At 35.5% G+C, this 26,307-nt stretch overlaps 3 protein-coding genes across 4 annotated transcripts in view; 1 reads left to right on the top strand and 2 right to left on the bottom strand.

Moving 5' to 3' along the window:
* Nucleotides 1–1,852, top strand: part of LOC110427053 (kxDL motif protein) — a 2,633-nt gene extending 781 nt beyond the window's left edge. The window contains exons 2-3 of one of the 2 annotated variants that reach the window (XM_021442424.2): nt 620–772; nt 1,485–1,852. In XM_021442424.2, coding sequence (XP_021298099.1) covers nt 620–772; nt 1,485–1,587 — 256 coding nt within the window. In that variant the 3' untranslated portion in view covers nt 1,588–1,852. Of the gene's footprint in view, nt 1–594; nt 773–1,484 lie in introns of both variants that reach the window. The other variant, XM_021442425.2, reaches the window with a different exon arrangement.
* A 1,558-nt stretch (nt 1,853–3,410) lies between these two features.
* On the bottom strand, nt 3,411–8,177 carry DRT111 (D111/G-patch domain-containing protein). Its single transcript, XM_021442421.2, has 2 exons — nt 7,158–8,177; nt 3,411–3,949 (listed from the first exon to the last, which is right to left on the bottom strand). The coding sequence occupies exons 1-2, from the start codon at nt 8,001–8,003 to the stop codon at nt 3,653–3,655; spliced, it is 1,143 nt and encodes a 380-aa protein (XP_021298096.1). The 5' UTR covers nt 8,004–8,177; the 3' UTR covers nt 3,411–3,652.
* A 530-nt stretch (nt 8,178–8,707) lies between these two features.
* Nucleotides 8,708–25,015, bottom strand: LOC110427049 (SIT4 phosphatase-associated family protein). The gene is made up of 19 exons (XM_021442419.2): nt 24,696–25,015; nt 23,579–23,682; nt 21,255–21,341; nt 21,093–21,168; nt 20,921–20,995; nt 20,735–20,788; nt 18,933–18,992; nt 18,536–18,652; nt 15,882–15,976; nt 15,573–15,775; nt 15,130–15,227; nt 14,817–14,920; nt 14,571–14,736; nt 14,340–14,462; nt 13,472–13,554; nt 11,286–11,427; nt 10,240–10,269; nt 9,825–9,895; nt 8,708–9,687 (listed from the first exon to the last, which is right to left on the bottom strand). The coding sequence occupies exons 1-19, from the start codon at nt 24,732–24,734 to the stop codon at nt 9,063–9,065; spliced, it is 2,352 nt and encodes a 783-aa protein (XP_021298094.1). The 5' UTR covers nt 24,735–25,015; the 3' UTR covers nt 8,708–9,062.
* Between the last annotated feature and the right edge of the window lie 1,292 nt (nt 25,016–26,307).

Raw genomic sequence — 26,307 nt, 5'->3', positions numbered from 1 at the left:
GTCAAAATCATTTCAAGCTGGCTAACCAAGAAATAACATGTTTCATGATCTTATTAAACGGTTGGAAACCATTCTTGATCATTCTTTTTCGTCGTTCAAATCAGTATAGTATCGGGCAGAAAAAACTAATCTCCATAAATGAGCTATTCTCTGTCAAGATGCTTTTTGGATTGCGGGAACACACAATGATATGAATATAAACATAAACATTTGTATCTTGGTTTTTAGAGATGTTATGTCAGATGCTGCATGTCTATGTCCCCATGCCTTTATTTACAGAATTAGGGGAAAGGGGCATTGCCTGGCATTTATCCACAAAGTCACTTAATAGTCATTTATCAAGCTAAGGTCACTTTTTGTGGTTGTAGTGTGCAGAAACATTTGTCCTGACAATTGAAAACGGGAGACCCTCTACAGTCTTGAGAACAAAGATCTATCTAGCTTAGCTTACTCTACCAAAATTATTATAAGTTTACTATGGAATGCTTTTTAAACTCTCCTGTATGTCCTGTTCTGTTGTTGTCCCTGCTTTGGTCGCATACTTTGGGAAGGTAGCTTGAATTTGTGTAATAATATGTTTTCCTCTATTTTTAGTTTTTATTTATGCTACAACTTGCAGATTGGGAAGGTTGCAGGACAGCAATGCGGTCTTATCTCATTTTAATGAGTACTCAGAACATTGCTTTGCTGAGGTTTCTAGTGATTTTTCAAGAAATACACGTCTCTTGAAGTCTATGAAGTCAGACCTTGATTATATATTTCAAAAGCTTAGGTATAATTTCTTGTTTTAAGTGACCACATACAACATTTTTATTAAATAATTGTTTTTCTGTGATGACATTTAAATTGTAATACATGTGAAGGTTCTTGTATATGGGATGTGTCAAGTTATTGGTTAAATTACACTATTGCTGCCTTATTATCTGGCTATTGTACTTTGCCAATATACTCTAGTTGCACAACTGGTATCTGAAGACTCCTTTTCAGTACTCCTTTTCAGTCATGTTAAATCATCTCTGTTTGTAGTCTCCAAAGGTTACTAAACTTGATTTCTTAGGTAGAGTTAGAAATTTTACAATAAATTAAATCAATGTACAATGCAATGATTTGTAAATATGCTTTGGCAGAGAAAAAGGAAAAGTATGATGTAAAAATTTTTTTAGAAGCTTAAATAATGTATTAACTGATTGTAATTTTTAAAATTATGGTATCTGCTTCAGTTAGCAACATTTGAATGTGAGGACTCACATCTCAGTTCCTTTTTGTATGACTGCTTTGTGTTTATCTTTGTATGGATTTCAAATAGAGGATTTACTTTTCGACATATTGTAATTTTTGGATTTCAAATAGAGGATTTACTTTTCGACATATTGTAATTTTTGTTCCTGATTTAGACTAGTATACGTATCTATAATTGAATTATAGCTGATCCAGAAAGAGTCACTCTGTCCATTTACTAATTTATCCACCCATTTATACTGCAGGAGCATGAAGGTAAAAATTATGGCTACATATCCAGATGCATTTCCGGATGAATTAAGTAGGGAAGAATTTGACCAAAGACCAGATCTAGAAGTGCCTCAGTAGCTTAACTTGTCTTGATTGTTTTCTTTTACATATGCTATTATGATAGTTACCGCACATTGATTGTATCTGTAAAGGAAAGAGAAATGAAAACTAGAGAAAACATGCGGTTGGTTATATCAGCAAAAGAAAGAAAAATGAAAACTAGAGAAAACATGTTTTATAAATCTGTTATGCATTTAAGCGTTATTTATTTTTGTTTGAAAACACTTACAGTAGTATGTGATTTAGGAATAATTTGTGAATACCACCAGAGTTGATCCCTTAAGTCTCTGCTGAAAAACATCTGGTCTAACAGAAGCAAAACTTTTTGTGTTAAGAGTAGAGGCGACTCTTCAAGGAAAAATTGTGTGTTGTGCATGGTCGAAGACACGTGTTGGACAGTGAATGTTGAATGGCGGCGAAACGAGTTATGAAATTGCAGGCTTTTGGACTTGATCTGTTTTCCTAAGACAAGTCCTGGCTCTGAAGGAGAAGAGGGGAAGGGAAGGGAAGGTTGGTTTTCAGTTAAGACTGAGAACATGTTTTACTCTGATCAGTTTTGTTTTGTTGCGTTAGTACTTCCCTAGCACGCGCTCAACTCCAGCGCGTGACTTGTGTATCCGCAAGGCAGCCAACAGCAACACGCAAAGCTTACTTGCCTACCTTCTTTAGAGATGAGTAGCATGCAATATGCATCATGCAACAAAGGCACAGACCTTAGTGGCTTTAATTTGTTGGACGGCATTTTCTTCTGTGAAGGAGATGGGAAGAGGGAGAGGGAGAAGCGAGATTGAGAAAGAGAGAACCAAAATGAGAGAAAGGCAAAGAAGGGCAATCACTACAAACATCTTTCATGGGCTTAGGAGGCATGGCGGGTACCATCTCTCCCCTCGCGCTGATATCAATCAAGTCCTTTGTCACCTTGCCAAGGAGGCTGGTTGGGTGGTTGAACCCGATGGCACCACCTACCGCTCCATCTCCGTCTCCAAGGTACTACTAACTTTTTCTTTCCCTGGGAAACAACAACACAAAACTTATTACATGGTCTGTCTACTTTAAAACACTTCTACCATGAATGCCTCGGACAGGACAGGATCATGGATTTAACTTTTCTCTTTTGATTTTACCCTCTGCGATCAAAATTTTGGTTTTGTTCGGCTCAACTTTCTTCCTTGATTGATATCTCTCAAAGACTGCTCACTGCTGCCCGGTTTGTGGAGCCATGAAACCAAGTACCACCCCAACACCCAGCAGCAGCGTCGTGATAGGTGGAGGAGAGTGTTCGACCACCGCATCCCCTCGAAACAACCCGGAGGCAGCTGTTGAAGATCCCATCCGCGTCATTGATAGTTTTTGCGACAATCTCATTCCCATAGCTCCTTATATGTATGGTGGTGAGGATGGCTTTTCAGCGTTGGCATTGCAGCAACTGTACCCGCAGGAGGCAGCACCACGTAGCCAGTGTATGCCACTTGGTTCACCTCTTGTTAGGGGAAAAGAGGAGGGAAACATATAACTAGAAACATTTCATAGAAACAGAGACTAAATAACATCTGGGTCCGGTTTATGAGTTTAAATTCCAATCTACATTCTGAGCTTACTTTGGTATGGATATATTCGTGGGTTGTCGTTTTAATCCCACGATTTTTTAATGGATTATGAGGTAGAAAACCGAAGGCACAAGTCTGAATTTAATGCTTCTATACATTTTAAAAAAAAATCAATTTAAAAATTTTGTCCCTGGAAGCAGTTACATGTCAATGCCAATCTGCATTAAAATGGAACCCATTTTCTTTTTGAGCAGTTTGGATTAAGGGAAATGAAGCTATAGACAAAAGGAAATGTACATAGACATAGATAGCCATATGTAATAGGGCACGCCACACATATCGAAACAATACAAAACTGATGAACAAATGCTCTAACTCAACAGCCTTCATATTAATATAATAATCACTTGCTGCAACTCTTCGCTTTTAGCGGCACAATACTAAGCATGAAAATGTCCAAAACAAACTCAAAGCTTGGATGCATGCTACTTACAACACTTGTTTGGATCAACTATCAGCGCACCTCCTTCACTGCATCAAGAAAAACCAGGAATTTCCCCTGGCATCGGAGCAAGCTCATTCTTACTAAACCTCTCCTCATCATAGAACGAGGCTTTAACAACCCTCCCCCCAAAATATCGACCATCAAGGTCAATCAATGCTTTTGTTGTTTCCTCTGACCTCTCAAACTGTATGAATATTCTCACTGCCTCCTCTGAAGGGAAATTTGGCTCTGTTATCTCAAATATCAAAACTCGGGTAACACTTCCATACTTGGCACACTCAGATCCAACCTCATCTTCTAGTTCATCATCTACTTCACCAGGACCCACCTTCAAGAAGCAAGCACAATAGTTAGCCACTCACACCTCCATCTCGTCCGTGCATCTCAGCCATCAAGACAGCAAACAAATCTCTCATATTCTTTCTCACTTTTATTATTTATAAGCGATAAAAATTATCCAGATAATAACAATTAATTTCATGAACAGCTTAAACACATCCAACAAGACAAGGAAAAAAGAAAATCAAATAAACACTACATTAGGAAAAATAATTTGCACTGAACTCGGAATGGAAGTTGGCGGTATCCACAACCAACATACGCACAAAACAGTCAACACCAACATGCATCCTAAGAAATTGGCTACCTTTCTCTTCTATATAATTCAATGCAAACAAATTATACCATCATAATTACTTCCAAGAAAGAACCTGAGCTAGACAAGAAAGAATTACATTGCTTTTATAAAAAATAAAAGAATAGAAAACTGTTTTAATAGTAAGAACCCCATTATTGCCAGATTGCATTTGCTGTCATCATTCTTTAAAATGCACTTAGTAAATTAATTTATCCATAATTATATATGCAATGCTTGTTCCATTTCACCGTTACAAACAGTGCAACCAAGTTAAAGGACATGAAACCAAAGAAAAGAAAAACTGAGGAGAAGACCATGTAAATCTTCTTCCTCTAGTTTTCTCCTGTTGGTTGGAGAGCTTGTAGGAGGTGTATAGTTAAGAGAAATTATTAAGGAACTTGTGAAATAAAGGGGGAAAGGATGTGAAGACCAACCACCATTTTACCATCCTTCTCTACTGTTACTACATGTATTAGACTAATTAAGTCATTGCTCTAGTCATTCTTAGTGCCACACATCTTTTCAATTCAATATGCTTCACTAGTTAATGACATGACCATTATAATGTAAATAGACACAAGCAAAGACACTCGTATAATTATCATATAGGCCCAAGATAACCCAATCATGTCACAAGCCTAAGATCAGGGAATGCCAAGCTTGGCTATATCAGTTGAATCCAACCCTAGCTGAATGCTTTATAATATATCCAGCTAAATGATTACTTCAAGACACAAACTTTGCCCCAATGTCTATTTCAGAATGTGAACTTTTTGAGACTTTAAAAATTGAACATATTCCAGTAATGGTGGTTGACGAACTTTTTAATTTTTTTTTTCCCGTCGACTAGGCCAACATCACTTTTTAACTTTTTTCCCCTTTACTTTTTGCTTCTTTCAATTCTTTTTTTCAGAATGTCCCTTTCCCACCATAGACACAACTTTCCTTTTTAATTCTTCAACCTTTAACTTCTCTAAGCTGCCCCCTTTCAAGTCCAAATTTCAAGATTTAACACATCTTCCAAGATACAAGGAAAAACTTATATGCATTTGATTAATCAAAGGAATTTTAGAGGTTATAGTTTAAGAGGAAAAGAGGTTTTCTCTTTTCAAGGAAGGGATTGTCCTACTCAACTTCTGCCTTTAAAAACTACAAATATAGAGTCAATCATTTTTAAGAGCATTAGTTAATATCATGATTTGTCATTTCCAAGTAGGAAATTCACCATTTTAAGAGCAAAGGAAAGTAAATGAAAGATTGTGTTGATGATACGGGGTCATGAGAAAAGCTATAGTGCACGTCGCTTGAGTGGGAATCAAACTTTGGCTTTAGAAGCATCTAAGAGGAGTAAATATTAGAAATCAAACATTATTAAAAAATAATGCATGTTCTGGACTTTTATACCCAATGATGTAATGGCTAAACTATAGATTTTCCGAAATCACACCTTTCAAACATTCCTTGGTTGTAAATAGAGTCTAGATTCTTTGTATTTGGACAGATGTATCTGATATGAAATTTGGACTTGAATGGGGCAATTGAAGAAATTAAAGGCTGAAAAATGCAAGAAAAAAAAAGAACAAGCTATGGATATGGTGGGAGAGAGTAAGAAGGGGAAGATTGAGAGAGAAAGCAACATTCTGAGAAAAAAGGGGAAGATTAAATGGTGATGTTGTCTACTTGACTGCCACATTATGTGCCACCTATCACTTTTACAGCTACATGGAAAAATTTAATAGATCTAACAGATTCCGCAATCAATTTTCCTGAATTTGTTCAATTTTTGAAGTTTAGATCCTAAAATGACCAATTAAAAGTTAATGTCCTGAAGTGGAAATTGGAGCAAAATCCATGTCCTAAACAAGCATTTAGCCTAAAACGTCCAACATGCCCCCAGCTGTTTCAAACTAGCCTGAGAGACGTGTTTTTGGCGAAATTAAAAACTTCAATTAATACAAGCAGTAAAATTTTTTCACCAAGAAGCCAAGGAGCCTAGTCCTGCTGAAGATGGGCTCCCAAGAAAGGTGACATGAAAACAACCTTATCCCCCAAGACCTAACTGTTAGTTGTACGATATCAACTCTCAAGACCAAAACCGAAAGACATATGTTGCCAACCTAAGCATCTATGATTGCAATAAATAGCAATTCAATACACTAGAATGGAAAAATTTTAGACTAGTGAAGCACTGCATTCTCCAGATTTGTCCTAAAACAAGCAACACCCCACCCGATTAACTACAAACAACTTCTTTGAGTGGTTAAATTTGACCTAACATTAGGCTTGAAATAAATTTCATGTTAAACTTATGTTGCATATTGCTAGGGTCTTTCAAGCACTCAAAAATCCATGAATTCCTCTTTATGGTGTTTATCACAGTGATTGGAACAAACATAAAAAATTTGCCATATTCTTTTGCTACTTTGTTGTTGGATGATTTAAGCATTCAATGGTTGCACTACTGCATCCATTCTTTTCTCTGTGTTATATGAAGTTTCATCCAAGCAATCAGTGATCTGGTACGTCATAATGTGTTTTCAACTTAGACAAGACACAGAGAGCACAGAATCCAGAAAGGCAAAACAGAATTTATGAGTCCAATCACTATAATTGAAGGCAACCATCAATAAATGCAAGCATGACATAGCATCAAGACCTACACAAATAAGTAGGATATGCCAGAACCCTTTGATCAGGATGATATTCATGAAAGCACCAGTTTTGAAAATTACGTATTAAAAGTAGTGGACATACTGAAACCAATAGAAAAGAGGTCAAGCAAAAGAGGCTACTGAAGCCGTGTAAGAAAAATTTAAGCAGTGAAGTTTAAATTGCAAGCAGAAATGCCATCTAAAACAAAGATAAAAAAATGTAGCAAGAAGAGCAATTGGGCATATACCATGTTCCTAAGCAGCAAAACACGAGTAGGGGGCCCATTGAAACTGACACTCTTGACCTTCTTATCAGGCTTAGTCTCACTGGCATTCACAATCACACCAGCTCTCCTGTCTGTCTTCTTTGCCATCAATGGAGTAGTAATTCCCTGCTCCTGCTTCCCAAGACCCTGCCCTTCCTTCCACCCCATTTTCGCCATCATCCTTTGGGCGGCAGTCATCTGCCCACCTGCCCCAACGCCCAGCCCACTTGTCTCCGACTTTCCAATGGTAAAGCCCTCAGCATTCCCCGGCGGAGACGGGGACCTTGGCACTCCGCCACTCATGGCTGCACGTCGTCTCCAAGCCTCTTCGCCAGAAATATTCAACCTTGAATCATTGTAATCTCTTTCCCTTTCCCTTTCCCTCTCCCTCTCTTCTCTCTCTCTCTCCCTCTCCTCCTCTTCTCTCCTCCTCCTCTCCAATTCCCTCCTCATCTCCTCCTCCATAGCCTTCCTTTTCCTCTCTCTCCGGTAGTCCTCGTAGTCATTGGGCTTGGCTGGGTCATACTCTTCCATTACAGTGGAAGTGACGCCCACCAGTGCGGGCTGCTGTTGCGCCATTTCGTCGGGCGCAACCGGCGTGGAGGAGGGAGAGGCTGACGCTGAGACAGATGGTGTCGTTTTGGGAATTGGGTTTTTGGGTTTGTTTTGGGATCTGAGGATTGTCTGCGGCGGAGCGAACCCTGAGAAAGGCTTGCGGAGGGTCGGAGGCGCCATCTTTGTGCTGCTTGACCACACCGTGGAGTTGGTGCTGGATTTGTTATCCTCATCGGACGGCGGAGGGAGGTCCCCGTACAACCCACCTAGCATTTTTATTTTTCACACCGATTCGGCTCTTTTTTCCGGGTCTCCGAAGGAAAAACCCAGAAAGAAGATCAAATTGAAGTAACAACGAGAATAGGGATCCGATTGAAAGTTTTGGGCTTTGAGAGTAAATATGGGGGAAAGTAGGGGGTAAAGTTTTAGTAAAATTGAAGTAATGAGAAAGGCACTGCAATGCACTATATGTATGTTGTTAAAGATTAAAAATATATTATTATTATTATTATTATTAAAAAATAAATAAGAGAATACGTATATTGATGAACTAAGAGAAAAAAGAATAAAGACATGAAAAATAAAAACATTAAAGAAATGAATCCAATACGGGCGTTTCTATTTAGCATGGATTGACCCGAATCTATTTAGCTTGAATTTATTACCTTAGTTTATGCACATAAAAGATGTAATTATTGTTTTTTTGATAATTATAATGATTAGTAAATGTCTGTTAAAGTAATTGCATCTTTTTATTTGAGAAAATTTTGCATTATTTAACGAAGACATGGCATAGTTTTGGTGACGATTTTTATTAATAACCTAAAATAAAAGAGAAAAAAATGAAGGCCGAAACTCTTTCCCACCACAAGAGACGAGACAAGGAATACAAATAATGTTGATCATAAACACTAGACTATACTAGTTGAAGAGAGGTCAAAGAGTGAGCGCCGGGTTAAGGACACCTGAGAACGTCATTCACAAGAAGAAATCATTTCTATAATCATTCATGGGAAGGGAAACAACAACAATTATGTCATATAAACACCTTCTTGCGCCAAAAGTTGCCTGCCATTTCCTCAATTACTAGCACAACCTAGACAACAAATCAAGTGTTGCTTTACTTTGCCTCCTCAAATTTTGCCCAAATGGGCCTGGGCCTCTGCCTGGGCCTGGGAGAAGAATCATTACCTCTGATCGACCCAATGCCCGAAAAACCAAACCATGTACACAAGGCCAGCCTGGTCAACCAAGCAGTGTGTTCATTCCCCCACATCCATGTCGGCACCCCATATGAGTTAGCTCAACTAAACCAATTCTTCAGAATTTACATTACTCCTCTGTTTCTTCTGCTCCATCCTTGGTAATCTCAGGGGCACATTCCGTTCCTGAAGAGCTCTTCTCTTCCTCAGTAACAAGTGGACTTGAATTCCCACTGACAGACTCCGATGGCTCAGGGGGTTTTGAACCAGGGTTCTCATCTGTTGATTCACGTCTCCCCAACGCAGTTTCATTTGTATTGTCAGAGGATGATGAAGCAAGTTCAGTAGTACCATCTGGCTTAAGACCACTACTTTTATCCTCCAGTTTCACTTGCACTTCCCCATTTGGGATGGTACAAGATTCATCAGCACCGGATGCTTCATTGGAATCAGGGGTCTCCCTCCATTCAACCCACGCAGGTGGTTTATCATTTGCACTTGGTCCAGCTTCTCTAGAGTCTTCAGACACGTCAGCAGAGTTATCTTCTAATTTTGCATCAGGCACCTGAGAAGATGTCGCCGTATCATCCAAGTCATCATCTTCACCGACAACAACCTCATCTTCTCCATCACCATTTACGACACCAGCTCCCTCATTATTAGGTGATGGAGAAGCAAGAGCACCAGTTGAACGTTCATTAGAAACTCTATCATCTTCAAATGCAAACCAGTTGGAATTCGTAAAAAGAGACCCACTGCAAACAATAAAGAAAATGCCCCACCAATTAGGTCAAGCAGATGAGTCAACACAAAAATAAAAAATTCAACATGGACAAGAAAGTTACTAATTTCTCATTTCCATCAGTTAGTTCGAAAGAAGATTTCAACCTACCTTTCTTGGTCATCTCCTAGGCGCAGAGAAGATATCACAACTTCAGCAGATTCATCATCAAAGTAAACATCCTGACAAGTACAACAGCAATAGACCATTACAGGTATTCACAAAAATTCTTTTTACCAAAAGGGAGGGAAGAAAAACAACAATCTTAAAAAAAAAAAGGAAAGGAAAACCATTGACAGGGGATGTTCTTGATGATAAAAGGAGATCATATTTTGACGACCAAACTAACAACAGAGTGCAAAATCATTAGCAAAAACTAACAATTCCACATTAAAACAAAATGGCAAAAAGCACAAAGAGGAAGACTCCTCAAATAAGTTTTGGAAAGCTTTTTCCTCCACAATCATTATTTTGACCAACTGTCCAGCTATTGACTTTAAATTTGAGATCATAACACATGACATACCTCATCATCTCGTTCAAGAGAGCCATGCACCTGAAACAAATGGAAAAAATATGATCAAATGAATAAACAAACACCTCCACATTTTAAATCAGAGTGTCTACTAATTCAACAACAGAATGAATACACAAAGACAAATAATGAAATAAAAAACATATCTAAACTAGCAAGATTTAAAAATACAAAGTAAAAACTAAAGATAGTATACTCAAAGACTAACAAGTTTGATTTGCTAAACAACATAAAGACAATCCAGATACAGTAACTAAAATGAGAACTTATATAACAAAGCATCACTGTTTCTTGCATAATTACAAAACTATTTGCAACAAGGTCATGTTAGTTGGGGTCACAAATACATAAAGACTTGAGGGTTTGAAAATCGAATGCTTAATAACATTGAACAACTGAATTCTTGATAACATTCAAAACAACAGATTACATCCCCATATTCCATTTACATACAACAGATGAAAAACTTAAAGCCTCTTTACCTTTTTTATTTTCCTTTCAGATAATTAGCATCTCCAATTAATCCAACAAAGAAAGAGGAATGAAATATATATAACTTAAAATGAAGTAACAGATTGCTTGCTTAGAGTTTATAGATAAAAGAACAGAAAGAATATGATAGATTTGGTGTTTCAACTATCCACTCCAGAGAATGAAAAAAAAAAAAACAAAAACAAAAGCAAAAACCAGATTTGATTAGGGTGAGGATCAACTCTTATAACCTTTTATATTGACCATGACTTTTACATCCAGCTACAACAATAAAGTGGTACTCGATCTAATCTAGAATTTATTTGTCCTGAGACTAACCAATTCAAGGCTAATTCATAAACTAAAAACTGTTCTTGATATAAATGGTGTATTTATCCAGTCAAACCAAATGCCCAAGCTTCCATCTTTCTTGCTAATTTTCCATCCTTTTATAATGCAGAATAATTTCTTATTCCAGAAACCGTATTCTCTTGGTCTTGGTACTCAATAAGTAGATAAATAAAGCTCAAATAGAGCTGAATTATTAAGAAAGTTGTAGAAAGCACCTCATCCATATCGTCATTACTGTAAATGCCATATCGAAATGCCTGGCTTAAGTTATTTGCTAAGGCTGCAACATCATAATCCCTATCTTGGTAATCATCATCATCACTATCTCTAGTCCGGTCTTGTAGTGCAGTTGGCCTCCTGTCAAAATTGATGAATCATATTAAAGTAACTCAGAGATAAATAAATATTACAATATCAAACAAAAATGTGAGCAGCAACTAGAAGAAACTTCCAAGCATTTTCCTTGTCTGTGATTCAATTGTTTGCACGGTAATAAAGAATTCAAGTAGCTAAAGCTCATTCAAAAATCATTTTCATTTCTGGCCTGACATTCAAAATCATTCAAGTTCTTCAGCTTGGTGACTGATTTGAAAAAGAAAAGGCCAAGTCATTTGATGATAAAATGACAAATTAATATGGGATTAAAGCTAAATTTGCCACTGTACTATTGCCACTATACTTTCAATTTGATTACTTTTGGAGAGGAAAAATTTGTGATGTGCACATCGGAAAAAAAGTACATGTGGCATGCTGATTTGGAAAAAATGAGTCCGCTCTTTCTTTAAATTTTTGAAAATTTCTCAAAATTTTGTTTTAAAAGATAAAATTAAGAAGTATTTAGAAAATAAACAGTACAGAGTGAAAAGGGGAGAGAGAAGGGGGGAATGCACTGGATCTGGCCATCTGATACTGGCACCAGACGGCCAGATCCAACCTTGAAAACAAGAAAAACAAACAGAGGAGAGACGTAACACAAAGAGAAAGAAAAAGTGAAGGAACAGAGAAGGGAGAAACAGGGAGGTTAGAGAATAGCCAGATCTGGCATTCCAAAGCCGATCTGTCATCTGCTGCCAGATCCAGCATTGGAGTTCATATAAAGAGAAGTGAAGAGAGAGAAACAACTGCAAAAGAGGAAAACAAAAGGGAAGACTGAGAAGGGAAAAGGGGAGGGGAGAGGAGGGAAGGAGGAGAGGGAAAGCCAGCCAGCTGCCAGTAGCCACAGCATCGCCTGCCAGTGCAAATCCTGGCTGCTGGGATCGGGGTTATCACCAACTAATCAAAAACACCTGAGATAATATCATGCGACTTCGCTTGCACTATTCCATTATTTTTGTCCAAAAAAGCCATAAATTAAAGTAAATTGGCAAAATTCAATACAATTGAAGTACTAGAGCAAAATTCAATATTGATGCATAGTATAATTGCAAATTTGACCTTAATCCCAATCACTTCTCTTTGGATATCTCAGAATATCAAAACCGCATATTCTAATAAAAAAGGGATCATAACTACCATAAGAATTCAATTATCCCAACAAACCTTCCACCTACACTGAAGAAGACTGACCGATAACACACTGCCGGCGATCATATTAATTAGCTCCACTATATATCAAGGATAAATTTATATTGTTCTGAAAGGCCAGTTATAAGTGTACATAAAACATTGTAAAATGAAATAGCTTTTGAAAATTCAGCTTAACCTGTCAAAAGAAGCGTTCTACTTTAAATTTGAGACAGCACTCTCCATAAATGTGTCCTTCCCTCACCCATGCTTTTTTCTCCCATCACAACTTTCTGTATACCAATTATCACTCTACACAACAACTTAGCAGAAAAGTATTTTACTGTTTCACTTAGGATTAGATAGGCACGTAGACTGCAAGAAAGGACTTTTACTATCAGATCAGGAATTACAAGAACCTGTAAATTCTAAATATCTGCTAACAGTATAAGCAAACAATTATACCCTAGTATTTCGGTCAGAAACTGGACACATTGGACAACTTGCCTACGGACACTGACTATAAAATTAAGGTTTGAGTGAAAAATTAATTTTGCAATCTAATATTAGATCTCCAATCAATAAACTAATCACTTCTTCCCTCTATTTTGTGTAATTTCATTAATCTTCATCCATTTTATCATAAGACTTATCACAAAACAGTTCTACTACCGCATATAATCCTTGTCCAACTATACTAAGTGAAATTATTATCCAGGCTAGAGGTTTCTGTAAATTGGGATCCATGGAACTATAGCCATCAGGGCAATTCAAACAAGGCTCTACTGTGCACAAATTTTAATTTTAGCTGTGCTGAAATTCACCAAAAAATATGGCAATCGCGAATAGCATCTAAATATAAGAGAAAAAGAGCAATATTCAGAGGAAGATGACCTACCCACAAGCCCACTGGCAAACATTTTCTGTAGCATTACGCTTTGATAGGAAATTTGTATGCCAATCAATCCATTCACTATTTTCCTGTCAAAAGAAAAACAAATTAAAAACACAACTCTTGAAAGTGGACCAAAATTTCGACCCTAAAGGATTTTGCATCTCTGACAGCAATAGGCAGAAACTTCCCTTGAGAACATCCCAATGGTTAAAACTTGGAACTTTCAACTTGGAAGTCATAGGTCCAAACCTTGGGAATGAGAGAGTCAGGTTAATGAAATGGGAGAAGGCTACCTCCCACATTCTGACACCAGACAAAGATAGTTCGAAAGTACGGAGACCAAAATGCAAGCATCCAAAGAAAAAAGATAAAATTTTGACATGACAGTATAATTCCAGAAGTGTTAAACAACAATATAATAGCTAAACTTATAAATAAGGAATCAAGAGTCACCATGCGTTATTTAACACACTCCCTCGGTCCCAAAAATTATTGCCCACTCTGAAAAAGGTCAAGTATTAAGAAAATACATTAAATGCACTCAATAGAATTATAATCACCACCCTATTTAAGATTCCTGTTTCTTTGTCCTCAGTTGATAAAAATTCTTACCCTAAACATCTTTGATAATTTCACACTATGTGAGACTTAATTGTGGGTGTTTACATGCAACATCCCCAAATGGAAACAAAGAGTTATCACGGGATAAACAGAATATTAGATATCATTCAACTGTAGAGATTAAGCTATACTTCTGATTCCCTAATCAGAAATTCAAAAACATTTCCAGATGGATTTAGTGTTGCAATACTACATAAAACACACACAAGTATATAAAAGTATGCAATGAAGACTGTATAAGAATTAAAACCTGCAGATATGCCTGAATTTCACCATTGCTATTCCCAAGCTGAACTAGTTTGTTAGATATACGCGTCAAGTGTCCAATATTTCCTATCTTGGGTGGTGGTCTACCTTCAGCACTAATTGTTGGCTGCAGGAGATTGGAACACAGGAAAAACCAAGCACCAATTCAACATTAAAATAGAGAGAAGGTACGCAATGAATATAAGATCCAAATAAAGTATGACTGAATAACTACCATATTTGGATCAGAAGCTAACGTGCAATTCTTTTCTGCTTCGAGTATTTTTCCCACAAGGTTGCATTCACGAAGAAGATGTTCTACAAGTGGAACATTTTTGCTCTCTAAACATGACAAGATTATGTTCTCTACGTGGTGATGCAAAAAGTTGTTGTAAGGATACCTGCACAGAAAATTAAATAAGGGAATGAGAAATAAGATCTAATCAGAAAAATCATCACATTGCAAGAATCTTAAACTTACTCAAAGAACAAGTTCAAAATCCTTTGCACAGCTCCCTGTCGCATCAATTGCTTTTCAGCAGCTTCACTACCAACAGTCAGCAAGACAGAAATAAACTCGACAATCTGGAAAGTCCCATGTCAAATTACAAATAATCTCATCAGCTTTTTCTGATTGGGCAATTGATGATGCATAGAAGAGGACCATTAAAATAGCAATCTAGTATAGAAATTAAGAAGTTCAACCATAAGCTATAGCTGACTAATGCCGGGGAAAAAACACACAATCCTCAAAATGCACAAAGATAATTTATAAAACACAAATAAAAAAAAACCTTCAAGCGATGTTTCCCAAGAGGTGGCTGCAACTTTCCATATGTTGTTAACAAGGTTGACTCTGAAGATGAAACATCCAAAAGCTTCAGTAAATCACCTGCAGCATGGTAGCCTGATTTATAAGTTCTCCTGTGGGATGACCCTGACATTTAAGTTCGGTCAAAATGAATTGCTCAAGCATCAGTCATGAGACAAGTGGGTTTGTAACACTCTTTCTTTCTTTCTTTCTGTAATTTATATCTAAACATTTTCATAGACATCTAGTTGAGAGTTCTTCAAAAAAAAGTGATTCTAGGGAAATTAATTTGATAATAAGACATCATATGCAAAGAAAAGAAAACCCCTTTAACATCTTCGGTTAATTCGTTTTCCAAATCCGAGCAAGGTGAGTCTGCAATGGATTTGCTTGCAACTAATAGTAAATTAGAAGAGATTACTTCACCTAAGCTCTCCAGCATTCCTTCAACTGTCTCAGGGTTTGCAGCTATCATTGACCCTTGAGAGAATTGGCGGTTATATGCATGATATACACCCAATGTTAGCCTCTTGGGATCTAACAAAGATATGCACACAGACAAGGAATTGACCAGAACAGATTTTGGTCTTGAGTCTTCCAAAGCATGACGAAATAATCTTCCGATGAAACTTCATGACAGCCCAGAGAAAAAAAAAACAAATTAAATGATTGATAAGTCAGAAAACACATTGGACACATCTATAAGTAACATGAGAAGAAAAGGACGAGACCTACATTGGGCTTGTAACTTTTGCAGCAAGACCATGAGGAGCAAATCGTGTTATAGCACATAAGGTTTCAGCTGCATTGGCATGCACCTCAGCAGAATCCTGTAAAAAACAATTTGAAAATATGTTCAATGGATACTGACAAACATTTCAACACCAATAACAAACACGACACCTTAATTACATGCCTTCAATGATCATAAGTTGGTGATACTCTTTATAGGTCAGGAAAAGTTTACCTGGAAATAACTCAAGATACCTAACAAAGAATCAGTACATCTCTATCGTTACAAAAGTAACAGACGCTAATTCCATTAGTGGAAAATAGTTTGATGAATGGTGCAGAAATCAGCACTTGTGCAACAAAGAATCAAACAACAGCATTCTAATCAAGGTAGAAGAGAACAGCAGAAGAATTGGGTTTAAATAAAGAGAAGCCCATAGGACACAGTCAAATATGCATTTACAAACGAGGTTTGCAGATAGTCCTCTTTACCTAGGGTAATCTTATTTGTCTTCCATGTTCATTTCTCTTCAACTTTATCTCATTTTATTTTGTTTCATTTCTAACTTATTCTCAGGCTGATCCAACATCAGATATCCTTCTCTGAAAAATAACATCAAAAGAAAAAAGAAATTTCCTAATGGTTGACCTTTTGGCTCAACATCTGCCCAAGGTGTCTTCCCACCATCACCACCACCCATTCTCTCCCTATAAATAACCCCACTAAGGGAGGAAAACGAGGAGGCAAAAGTAGCAAACCAAATATTTACATATCCTGCTAATTTCTAGCAACCCAAGCACCCTATACCAAATATTATAGAAAACAATAAAAATCCAATTAACAGCTATTAGAAAGAATCTGAAACCCGATATTAACTTCAGTAGTAAATGTTTGATAGAGTGTTCAGTTTTTTAAGAGAGAATCAGATGTTGAGTAACAATAGGGGCTACTTCAGGGAAAATAGAGGATGCAAGGCCGGTTTACAGATAAAAAGAGAAGAAACTCATCTAAATAAAAAGCAAGAAGAAACAGGGAAGTAAGAGAGAGCCTGAACAGAAACAGGAGAAAATGGGAAAGAAGCGAAGGAAAGAATAAACATAAAAGAACAAGGATGGAGCGAGGAGATCGATTGGCAACTGGGCTTGCCGGCAGCAACACCAAGGAATCAGTATGGAAGAGGAAGCACTTCAGAGTGAGGACAATTTGAATTTTCAGAATTAAAGAGAGGAGTCACTATACAAAAAGATACATTTATTTGAAAAAAGAAAAGAAAAAGCGAATTTGATAGGGGTGGTGGACTGCTGTGTCATCTGGCCAAAGTTGAGCTCCAATTAGCATGCTTTTGTTTTATTTTGTAGAATGAAAATCATTTAAAAGAAACATTAACAATTGTCCAACATTGGGATTTGTAAAGGAAATTTTAGTGACCACCTTTTAGGAGAATTCTTGATATAAGGAAAATTTTGCAGGCTACAAAAAAGTATTAAGTGAGTCTCAAAATATCTGTACAATAAATAGATTGATAGAAAATCGTGATCAAAAGATTAAATGAAAACAAAAAAAATAAAATAAAATGTGCAAGTAGAAAAATATTGAGCATCATGGAGTAACAAAATGATAAAAGAATAATAAAATTAATCACAAGGCAGTTGAAATATAAACATGAATACCAAGTAAAATAAAAAGCCAGATGACAATTTTTGGGCTACTCTTTCTTATTTTTTTTACAAACATAGAAAAAAATATAGTAATAAAAATCCCCAAAACATCGAAATTGTCAGAAATATTGTAGTGACAAAATTCTCAAAAATTCTCAAGGTACACAATTTGGCTAACCCCGCCAAAGTGTTGGGTTGGTCCCCAAGAATTAAAAGGTCAAACGAAAATGAAAATAAAAATAAAAACAGTAAGACTAGAAAGATACTGAGCATCATCATGGAATAATAAAATGATATATATAAAATAAAGATAATGACATAGCAATTGAAATAACAAAAGATCTTAGCGAAACATGTTGACACAAAGTAAAGAAAAAGGAAAGATGGTGAGTTTTGAGCTACTCCTTGTTTTATTTGCAAAATAAAAAAAGAATACAGTAATAAAAATCCTTACAATGTTGGAATTAGTTGCAATCTTCTAGTGACAAATTTTGAAAAATCCTCAAGGTAAGGAATACTTTGCCAACCACATCAAAATGTCAATTTGGTCCCCAAGGGTTCTTGTTACAAAAATTAGCTGCTTTGTGCTATATACATATGTGTGTGTGCATGTGCACACGTGTGTGTATAGTAGTGCTGCATAAATGCCTTACGATAAAAGAAAAGCAAATGTTCAAATTTGGTTACTTCAAATACACCGCTCAGGAGTCATTAACTGAGACTAGATTATACTTTTTACCTAAAGTGCTCCTAACATGGGCAAGGTGGGAAGGAATATAAAGTGTCAAATCCTTAGAGAAGATCAGGGGCTTAGTATCCTAAAACAGTAAAAGAAAAATAAAGGCAAGATGGTAAAGCCAGTGCACAACAAATTAAAGAAGGCCAATCTCCACACATGCCACCCTCACAAAAGTGTGGAACTGTCAAGTAACAACCGCATTTTACAAAAGTAGAAAAAATATGAATTTGCCATTGCTCATACAGTCAAAGGCACTTACTGAAGAGCTGAACTTGTCCACAATCATCTCCAATACATCTGTATCCTCTATCCATTGCATTGACTCCATGTAATTTGTATACATATGCTCATCAGCACCAATCAGACGTATTAAAACCTAATTAACAAGGAATGACTATCATAAGCTAATATTAAACCTCTCAGCAGGGTAGCAAGGGCAATCTAGAATCAAAAGTTTATTTTGTGAATTGCAAACTACCCAAAAGATTTGACAACACGAACAACTTCCATAACAAACCAAGTGCACAAGTAATCTCATTAAATGAGAAAAAAAAACACCTTAAGCATATGAGAGGTTCATATATCCAAAGCAACAGATAAAGATAAGATAAGCATGCTTTTCAATAAAAAAAAAAAGAAGATAGATAAACACCAACCTCCATTATGGAAGTTATGCCAATCAGGTCAACTAGCTGCTTGACAATTTCCTGATGACCCTGCATAGCAGCATAAACGTAACAAATCAGATCAATAGTATACAGGAGACTTCAAATCCAATTCAAAGACAACATCTCCATTCCATATACAAAGCATTACATGCAACAATAAGCATCCACAACTGCAACACAGCCATAGAGATGATTCTAAAAGGACATGAAGTTGAACAAGCACTTCATATTAGCAAGCATTATCTTACAGATTCAAGTAGCACACATCAGATTATCCAAATTCCAAATAATTCAACAACATTATCAACACCAAGTCTTCTAAAAGTCCATAAAAACCGACAGATTCTTCAAAATCTTCAAGCATCAAACATCTCAGTCCTTATTCCTTGTTATATTGACACATATCCATATAAAGACGCATCTAATATAGCACCACTGGTTGCAGCCATATTTATGCTGCCAGCAAGGGAAAAAACCAAAGAAGTTATTAACATAGTTATTAGAATTTACTCTAATCACTAGATGTTTTGTACTAAATCACGCATTGCAGTGTAATCTAAATTTTGAATCTTCTAGAACTGAAAAAAAAAATCAATCAAATCAAAAAGTAAAATGACTCCACAAAGAAAGAAGCAATTTCACCTAGATATGAAATTCTTGGCGGAATAAGCTAGCCAACTGCAAATTAAAATGATGCACTATTTTCTACTACTCCTAATTACTTCTACAACTCCTAATTAAATTTAGAACTCCAAACAAATCCGCTTAAAATAAGGGTGAAAAAAAATATGCCCACCATAACTCCTTTTGGGACAGGTGATGTTCTAAATTTCACTTCCTGTCCCACAAACCAAATCAATCTAAATTCTAAGTAACTTAAGTTCAGAGAGTGAAGTGCTAAAGGAGAGATTCAATCTGCATACAAAAGTTCAATTAAGATATGGAAACATACAGCAATTCTCAACACATTGTCATCCAAATTTAGCAAGCTGATAGGTCAAATTAAAGAAAGACCCTCTTCCTACTGAGAAGTTTCAGTCTTCAATTATAAAGAAATAAACAATAGTTTCAGTCTATTTTTTCATGGATTTAGAGTAGAAATAATTAATTTAGCTCAATTTTTAACATGCAAAATCACATCCACACTTCCCTTTAGAATTCTCATTTCTTTGAATTTTACTTAGACAAGGTAAAAAGGTTTTTCTACCTTAACCTATGAGTAACAAAGCAACAGAAAATTATGCTTTAAAATGGGATAAAGTATCTGGAGCTACTGTAGTCCCAGAACTCTCATAATGATGAACCTGCAAATAGTCAAATTAGAGATGTGAGGAGGGACTGCAACAGCTCTACTTATTATCGAGTTACACCGGTCTCTTCTATTACATCCTTTATGCTAAACAGGCAAACAAGAAGAGGAAAAACACAACAGCTTTTACAAATCTTTAACTGTTCAAAGAAGATAAGAAAAGAAAACCATAACAGAGATAGAGCTAACCCTCAAAACAAGGGCACAAGCAAATTCAATAGGTAGATAGACCAGATGGCAAACCACATCACAAAGTCCTAATTAACACATGGCCATTTGTTCATAATTGCATCACATTTTCCATGCAAATATAAAATTTTCAGTTTCATTCTGGGCACACTTTGTTGTCAATGTATAAATAGTAAAGCAAAACAAAATTTTCATACATGTCATGTAATACCAACAGACAACCATCATTCCAGTTTTCACTGCATAAACACAAGGAATTTCTCAATCCAGTGAAATAAAATCTTAAAGATACCTTAATATACTGCATGAATGGCAATGTCTTCCGCAACAGCAGACATATGACAACCTAGCAAGAAACCATAAACAACTATAACAAGACATTCGAAGTTCCTTATATTTTTAAACATAACAAATGAAATGAAATGCATAAAAGCTACAATGTTAAACATGCTAATATTTCAAATTCAAAATCAAATACCTTACTGAAGTACCCTGCCAACAATGTGCTATGGGAGTGATTCGAATCCAAAAAGGAGAATAACAAATTCATTAACTGCAAACAAGCAAGCACCAAATGATTTAAAAACTAACATTAAAAAAGGAAAATTACAACGCCAGAAACAGGGGAAATAAAAGGGTCAACTTCTTACTTCCTCATCTTCGACCAACGTCTTAAGGATGATATCAACCTCACATGTAAAGATCTCACATGCGATAAAAGGAAACCTACAATCACACAAATCAAAACATTATGTATAAAGCACTATCGTCAGGGGAGGGGGGGGCGCACAAGCTCATCTATTAGAACCTACTTGAAAGCTCGCCTCTTCTCAGCATCTTCTGGAGGTTCTACCACAATATATTGAAGAAGTTGTTCAACCTGAGTCTTCTCCCGCAAGCTGCAAATGAGAACAATATAAGACAGTGAAAAAATCAATGAAGCAAAACTTTAGCCATTAACATACACAAAATTTGCAAAAATGCAGCTTAAATCCAACCCTCCCACAGCTCAAGCTATCAACATCCTCTGAAAGGCCCAACTAAGGTTACTTCATTTGCTTGAAAGGACCTCAACAAAGGTTTGATAGATACTTTTTGCATACAAAAGAAGCAGAGTCAATTCATCATCTCTTTCCTACTTGCCCCTGGGCAAGAGAACTTTGGTATATGGCTAATGTGTTGTTGCTACTTAATTGAAAAGGAGTTAAACAGACTTGGAGGGGTTCACTTTCTTGTAGAGGTACAAAGCTACTTGACGCTTGTTTTAACACTTTATTTTTGGTTTCACAGGCAACAACTGTTAGAATTACATGATACGTAGGATATTATTATTCTCTACTTCTGTAAAAATTAGCATTGTACTTGGGTTGGCATCCCCTTTGTGTCTTTTTAAAAAAAAGGCAAAAAGGCAGCTTCATCTAGCCATAACTTTGGTAGACTAGCCAGCGATAAAACAAAACATACAACCCCACAAATTACAAAATCTATTCAAAGAATTTATTCCAGATAGATAGCTCCTCAGTCGCAATACTCCCAGAGGCTATAGTATGTATTGGTTACATTTCACATTAAGCTCCAGTTATTAATAGACAAAGCATTGTACATAATGCTTCACCCTGCTACTACATTTGTTCTGTGCCTCAAATTCAACTCCTTTTATGTTGATTCAAAGCTATAATCTCTTTCGAAACCATTCATATTTCTTTTCAAGTAACTTATAGAATAACACCCAGTGGCATGAGACGATAACATTTGCCCCTAAAGGTTCAAAAAGTGAGACTTAACCACCCTGAGGAAATTTTCCATTAGCTTTCAAGTTAATACCATTAACTTCTTCCTCCAGTTCTCTGCACACAGCATTTTGTTTTTCCTTTTTCTTTTTCCCTTCTGCTCCCCATCTTCTAGTTAGTTTTGAAGTGACTTTGAACTTTGAACTATTTCTCTCTGTCTATAACCATGTGATTTCTGATTTACTTTTCCTGATTACTGTGTTTTTTTTTTTTGGTTTGCAGCAAAATGGAAGAATGAATCAAGCGATTTTATGAAGTTTAGTGGGTTTTTCTAAATGTGTTTTTTCCTGAACTTGAAGGGAAAGAAAGAACTTTAAGCAACTTTTTACCTTATTTATCTTATTAATAATTTTTTTCCTGTTTGCATTTGTAATTAGTTGTCTTAGATGGAACGATACTTCAGGAAATAGAAAAGAAAATTAAGTTTCAGTCAGAAAAAAAGAAAAAATGTTTTCCAGTCATGGTTGCAACAATTAAATAATCAATTTAGTTGATTATGTAAGTAATTATTCAAGTTCTTATGGAGCTATTATCATATCTGGGGGGTGTTTCACCAATAGGAAAGCCTTTTAAGAAATGAAGAGAGAGTGGATTCAAGTTTCGGCTCATATATATGAATGGTGATTCACAGCGGAAATTTGCAGCCATGCTTGGTCAGTCCATAGATTGGGAACATCTTTTTTTTTATTTTGGCCAGTACTTTGAAGATTCAAAGTAAAGAAATCATAAATCAGATAGAATTAAAGAGAGAGTTCAAACACTCTTGAAAGATAAAGACAGGGAAGGCAATAAAAGATACAGAACACATGGTAGAGCAATGAGTAAAGGCTAACTGTGTTAATTTGTAACCAAAGGATAACTTCTTTGGGGTGGTTAAGTCTCACTTTTTAAGTCTCAGTGGGAAAGTTTGTTTTGCCTCAAACCACAAGGCATTATTTTGTAATTTACCCTTTATTTATTAATATTAACTTTTCATGTCAAGAAGACATGCATCTATGATGATCCCAATACCTGAAAGGTGAATGCATTTCTATATAATTGCCCAAAGATCTCCAAACACCCCATTATTTAATTCTTAATACATTGCAAAACTAAAATTCCATGAGGATTTCAGAAGCCTTTGCCTAAGGCTTTCATACTTAAAGCCATTTCCTATGATAAAACATTAACAAGTTGTCTCATTTGTAACAAAACCCTGCGTGGTGATTAAAGTCAAAAAGCATTAAATAAGCACATCAGAGCCCATATTAACTAATTGCAATGTGATGGTATAAAAAAAAAAATTTAACATGCTGGGAGATGAAAGAACAAAGAAAGCAAGCATATGTGGAGACCAAAAACCATACAAGTTTATTAGCCGCCCATTAAGGGCTTTGCATTCCTGAATGATTTCATCCTCATCAAGAAGCTCTTCCAATGTAAAATTTTCCTTATCCAAAATTGTCTCAACCTGCAATGATCAGGAAATGGAAAATTGACAAAAGAAAACAAACGTCATACTTTCTAAAGAGTACCGAGACAGAATATAGTAAACATACAAGTTGACTGTAAACTAACAGCAAGTATGGCCTTGGCCTTTAAATATCATTTCCTTCCACAATGAGGGTTATTGGCAAATACAACAAGGGTAACCGCCATTTACCAGCCCCACCTAATATGTAAAAGATAATGATTATTTACAGGATATCATCTTATGCTTCCAGAGAGGAGCATAGCAGCTGTGTCAAAATCCATATACTTTCTGTGAATTCCTTTTTTGCTGCAATTAGCATGACGATGCAAGCTTAAACAATTTTCCTCCACGGTCTTACCTACTTGAGAGAAAAACACAGGGTCCAACTATTTCTGGCTCTTTGCCTATCTAAAGTATAATCTATAACAAAGGAGAACAAAAACAAAGTATTTCCTTCCTCCCCTCCAACTTCCTTCCCAATAAAGACAGTGAGGATATAGAAAACATTGATCCCAGAGCTACAAACACTAAATTTCACATTTGAAAATACATCCATCGATTTGAATAGTTTAATAACGAAACAAGGGTACTCGATTTATCCCATAGCAAATGCTGTTTGGTTTGTCGACTTGAATTTGAATGGATGAAAATTATATTTCAAGTAAATTCAGAGTAAGAGGACGATGCCACTTAAAAAAACCCTCTAACAATCAACAAATTTGAAAAAATCAATAAAAACCAGCCCATAGTCCATTTTTGTAACCCTATCCTAACAATGAGGAGCATCCAATACCTAAGGCATTTAATCAGTTCCAGACACTGAAACACAATATTTTCAAGCCCTCGTTATTTTTCTTGCATTTTATGCGGCAGCCAAACAGAATATTCACAAGCAAGAAACCCCAGAATTCAATTATACACACAAGAAATCACAAACACATCTGCATAGATCAAAAATAAGAAAATAAAAAAGAAAGAAAGAGACAATCGAAAGAAGAGGCAAAACTCACAGGAGACGCAGTGGACAATCCAGCCATACGCCAAAACATCTTTGCGAAAAATCAAAAGCGAAATCGCCTCAAAGACAGAACCCAGATCTGAACCAGAGAAAACCCTAGCAATCGGCGAATTTAAAGAAACAAAACAAAAAAGATCCGCCGCAGCGGAAGCCTTAGAAATCTGAACCGTACGGATTCGAAATGAAACCTTGAAAAAAGTGGATGGTAATGGGATTGGATCGAGCCGATGGATTTGGGTGCGAGGGAGAGAAGGAAACCAAAAAGGCACCCGTAATCGCGGGAGTGTTTGGAGAAACTAAAAATAAAATAAAAATATAAAATAAAAGAAATAAATGTGTAATATATATGCGCTGAATTATTATATATTTTTTTGTTTTTTATTTTCCGCATGAATGCGTAAAAAAATTTCCATTTTTTAATTATCAAATAATTTTATGGAGTAGTAACAAGGACAAAAATTATTTTCCCCAATAAAGCTGGAGGATTGCTGTCCACTTGCTTGAGGAAGAGCATTTAATGTGACCCAATGACTTTATTATTATAATTTCAAACTTAAGTCAGTCAAAGCCAAAGTTTTCATCTACAACATCATAATTTGATCATTGTTACGTGGCAATACATTAAATCAAAGACAAATTCTAATCAAGAAAAATTATATATTATATTACATTATATATTGTAAAAGAATATTTATTATTTCTCAGTTTTCATAATAATGATTAACCTTGAAATAAACAATCTTCAACCCCAAAAATATAAAAAATAAAAAAACATTTACCTTCTGCTGTGACATGCTAAACCACGTAACCTGCACTTGCGTCTACCATTTATTGGAAGATTTAATTCTGCCCAAGTCTGCTTCTTCCTCCCTCATGATATTAGTGCATCCCTTCACTCTAAATATAAAATAGACTTTAAGTTATATGATTTAACACATAGTTTAGAATTACCATTTAATTTTTATGTCAAAATCGACAACAGCCGATCACATATTCTTCAAGGTCATACGTCTTGTCATTATCAAAATTCTTGATCTGAAAATTTTAATGCACCATAATCAAAACTTCCTATTTTATACAGTGATTAATATCTTACACAATAATAAATATTTATAATATGTTTGTTTTAATGTAAAATATTTTTTGAAAAATGTTTTCAAGACTTATATTATTTAAAAGGTTTCAAATTTATTTTAAATGTAAAAAATTTTACAAATCAATAAGAAAAATACTCATTGACTATGTAAAATGTCTTATTACCTTGAATAGCGTAAGATATTTTTCAAAAAATAAAAAATCTCTTAACATAATAAGTTTGATGGATATTAGTATTCAAATTATTTAAAAATATTAAAATTAATTAAAAAATATTTTGTAATGAAATCATTTAATACAATTAATATTTTTATTTATAAATTGAATAAATTTTACTAATAATTACATCAAAAAAATTTCACAAATCGTTATTTAATAAATACATACCTATAAATATAAATTTTGAATATTTTACATAATTGATGAATATCGATATCTTTATAATATTATAACAAAAACAATTTATTAATATTGATATCTTTACAATGTTATGACAAAAACATAAAAAG

This window comes from Theobroma umbraticum, unplaced genomic scaffold (assembly GCF_002168275.2).
Source record: "Theobroma umbraticum cultivar Fairchild unplaced genomic scaffold, ASM216827v3 scaffold_228.0, whole genome shotgun sequence".
Lineage (NCBI taxonomy): Eukaryota > Viridiplantae > Streptophyta > Magnoliopsida > Malvales > Malvaceae > Theobroma > Theobroma umbraticum.
Note: the sequence above shows the minus strand (reverse complement) of the source record. Positions and strands in the feature narration are given on the sequence as shown.

What these genes read in the sequence shown, in the direction of transcription:
- LOC110427049 (XM_021442419.2), bottom strand. Translation starts at nt 24,734, where the DNA reads ATGTTTTGGCGTATGGCTGGATTGTCCACTGCGTCTCCT. An exon ending in TGGCAGGGTACTTCAGTAAG is followed by an intron (nt 20,789 to 20,920) that starts GTATTTGATTTT and finishes GTTTCTTGCTAG; the next exon opens with GTTGTCATATGTCTGCTGTT. An exon ending in ATTTTGAACTTGTTCTTTGA is followed by an intron (nt 14,737 to 14,816) that starts GTAAGTTTAAGA and finishes TTTTCTGTGCAG; the next exon opens with GTATCCTTACAACAACTTTT.
- DRT111 (XM_021442421.2), bottom strand. Translation starts at nt 8,003, where the DNA reads ATGCTAGGTGGGTTGTACGGGGACCTCCCTCCGCCGTCCGATGAGGAT. An exon ending in TTTTGCTGCTTAGGAACATG is followed by an intron (nt 3,950 to 7,157) that starts GTATATGCCCAA and finishes TGCTTCTTGAAG; the next exon opens with GTGGGTCCTGGTGAAGTAGA.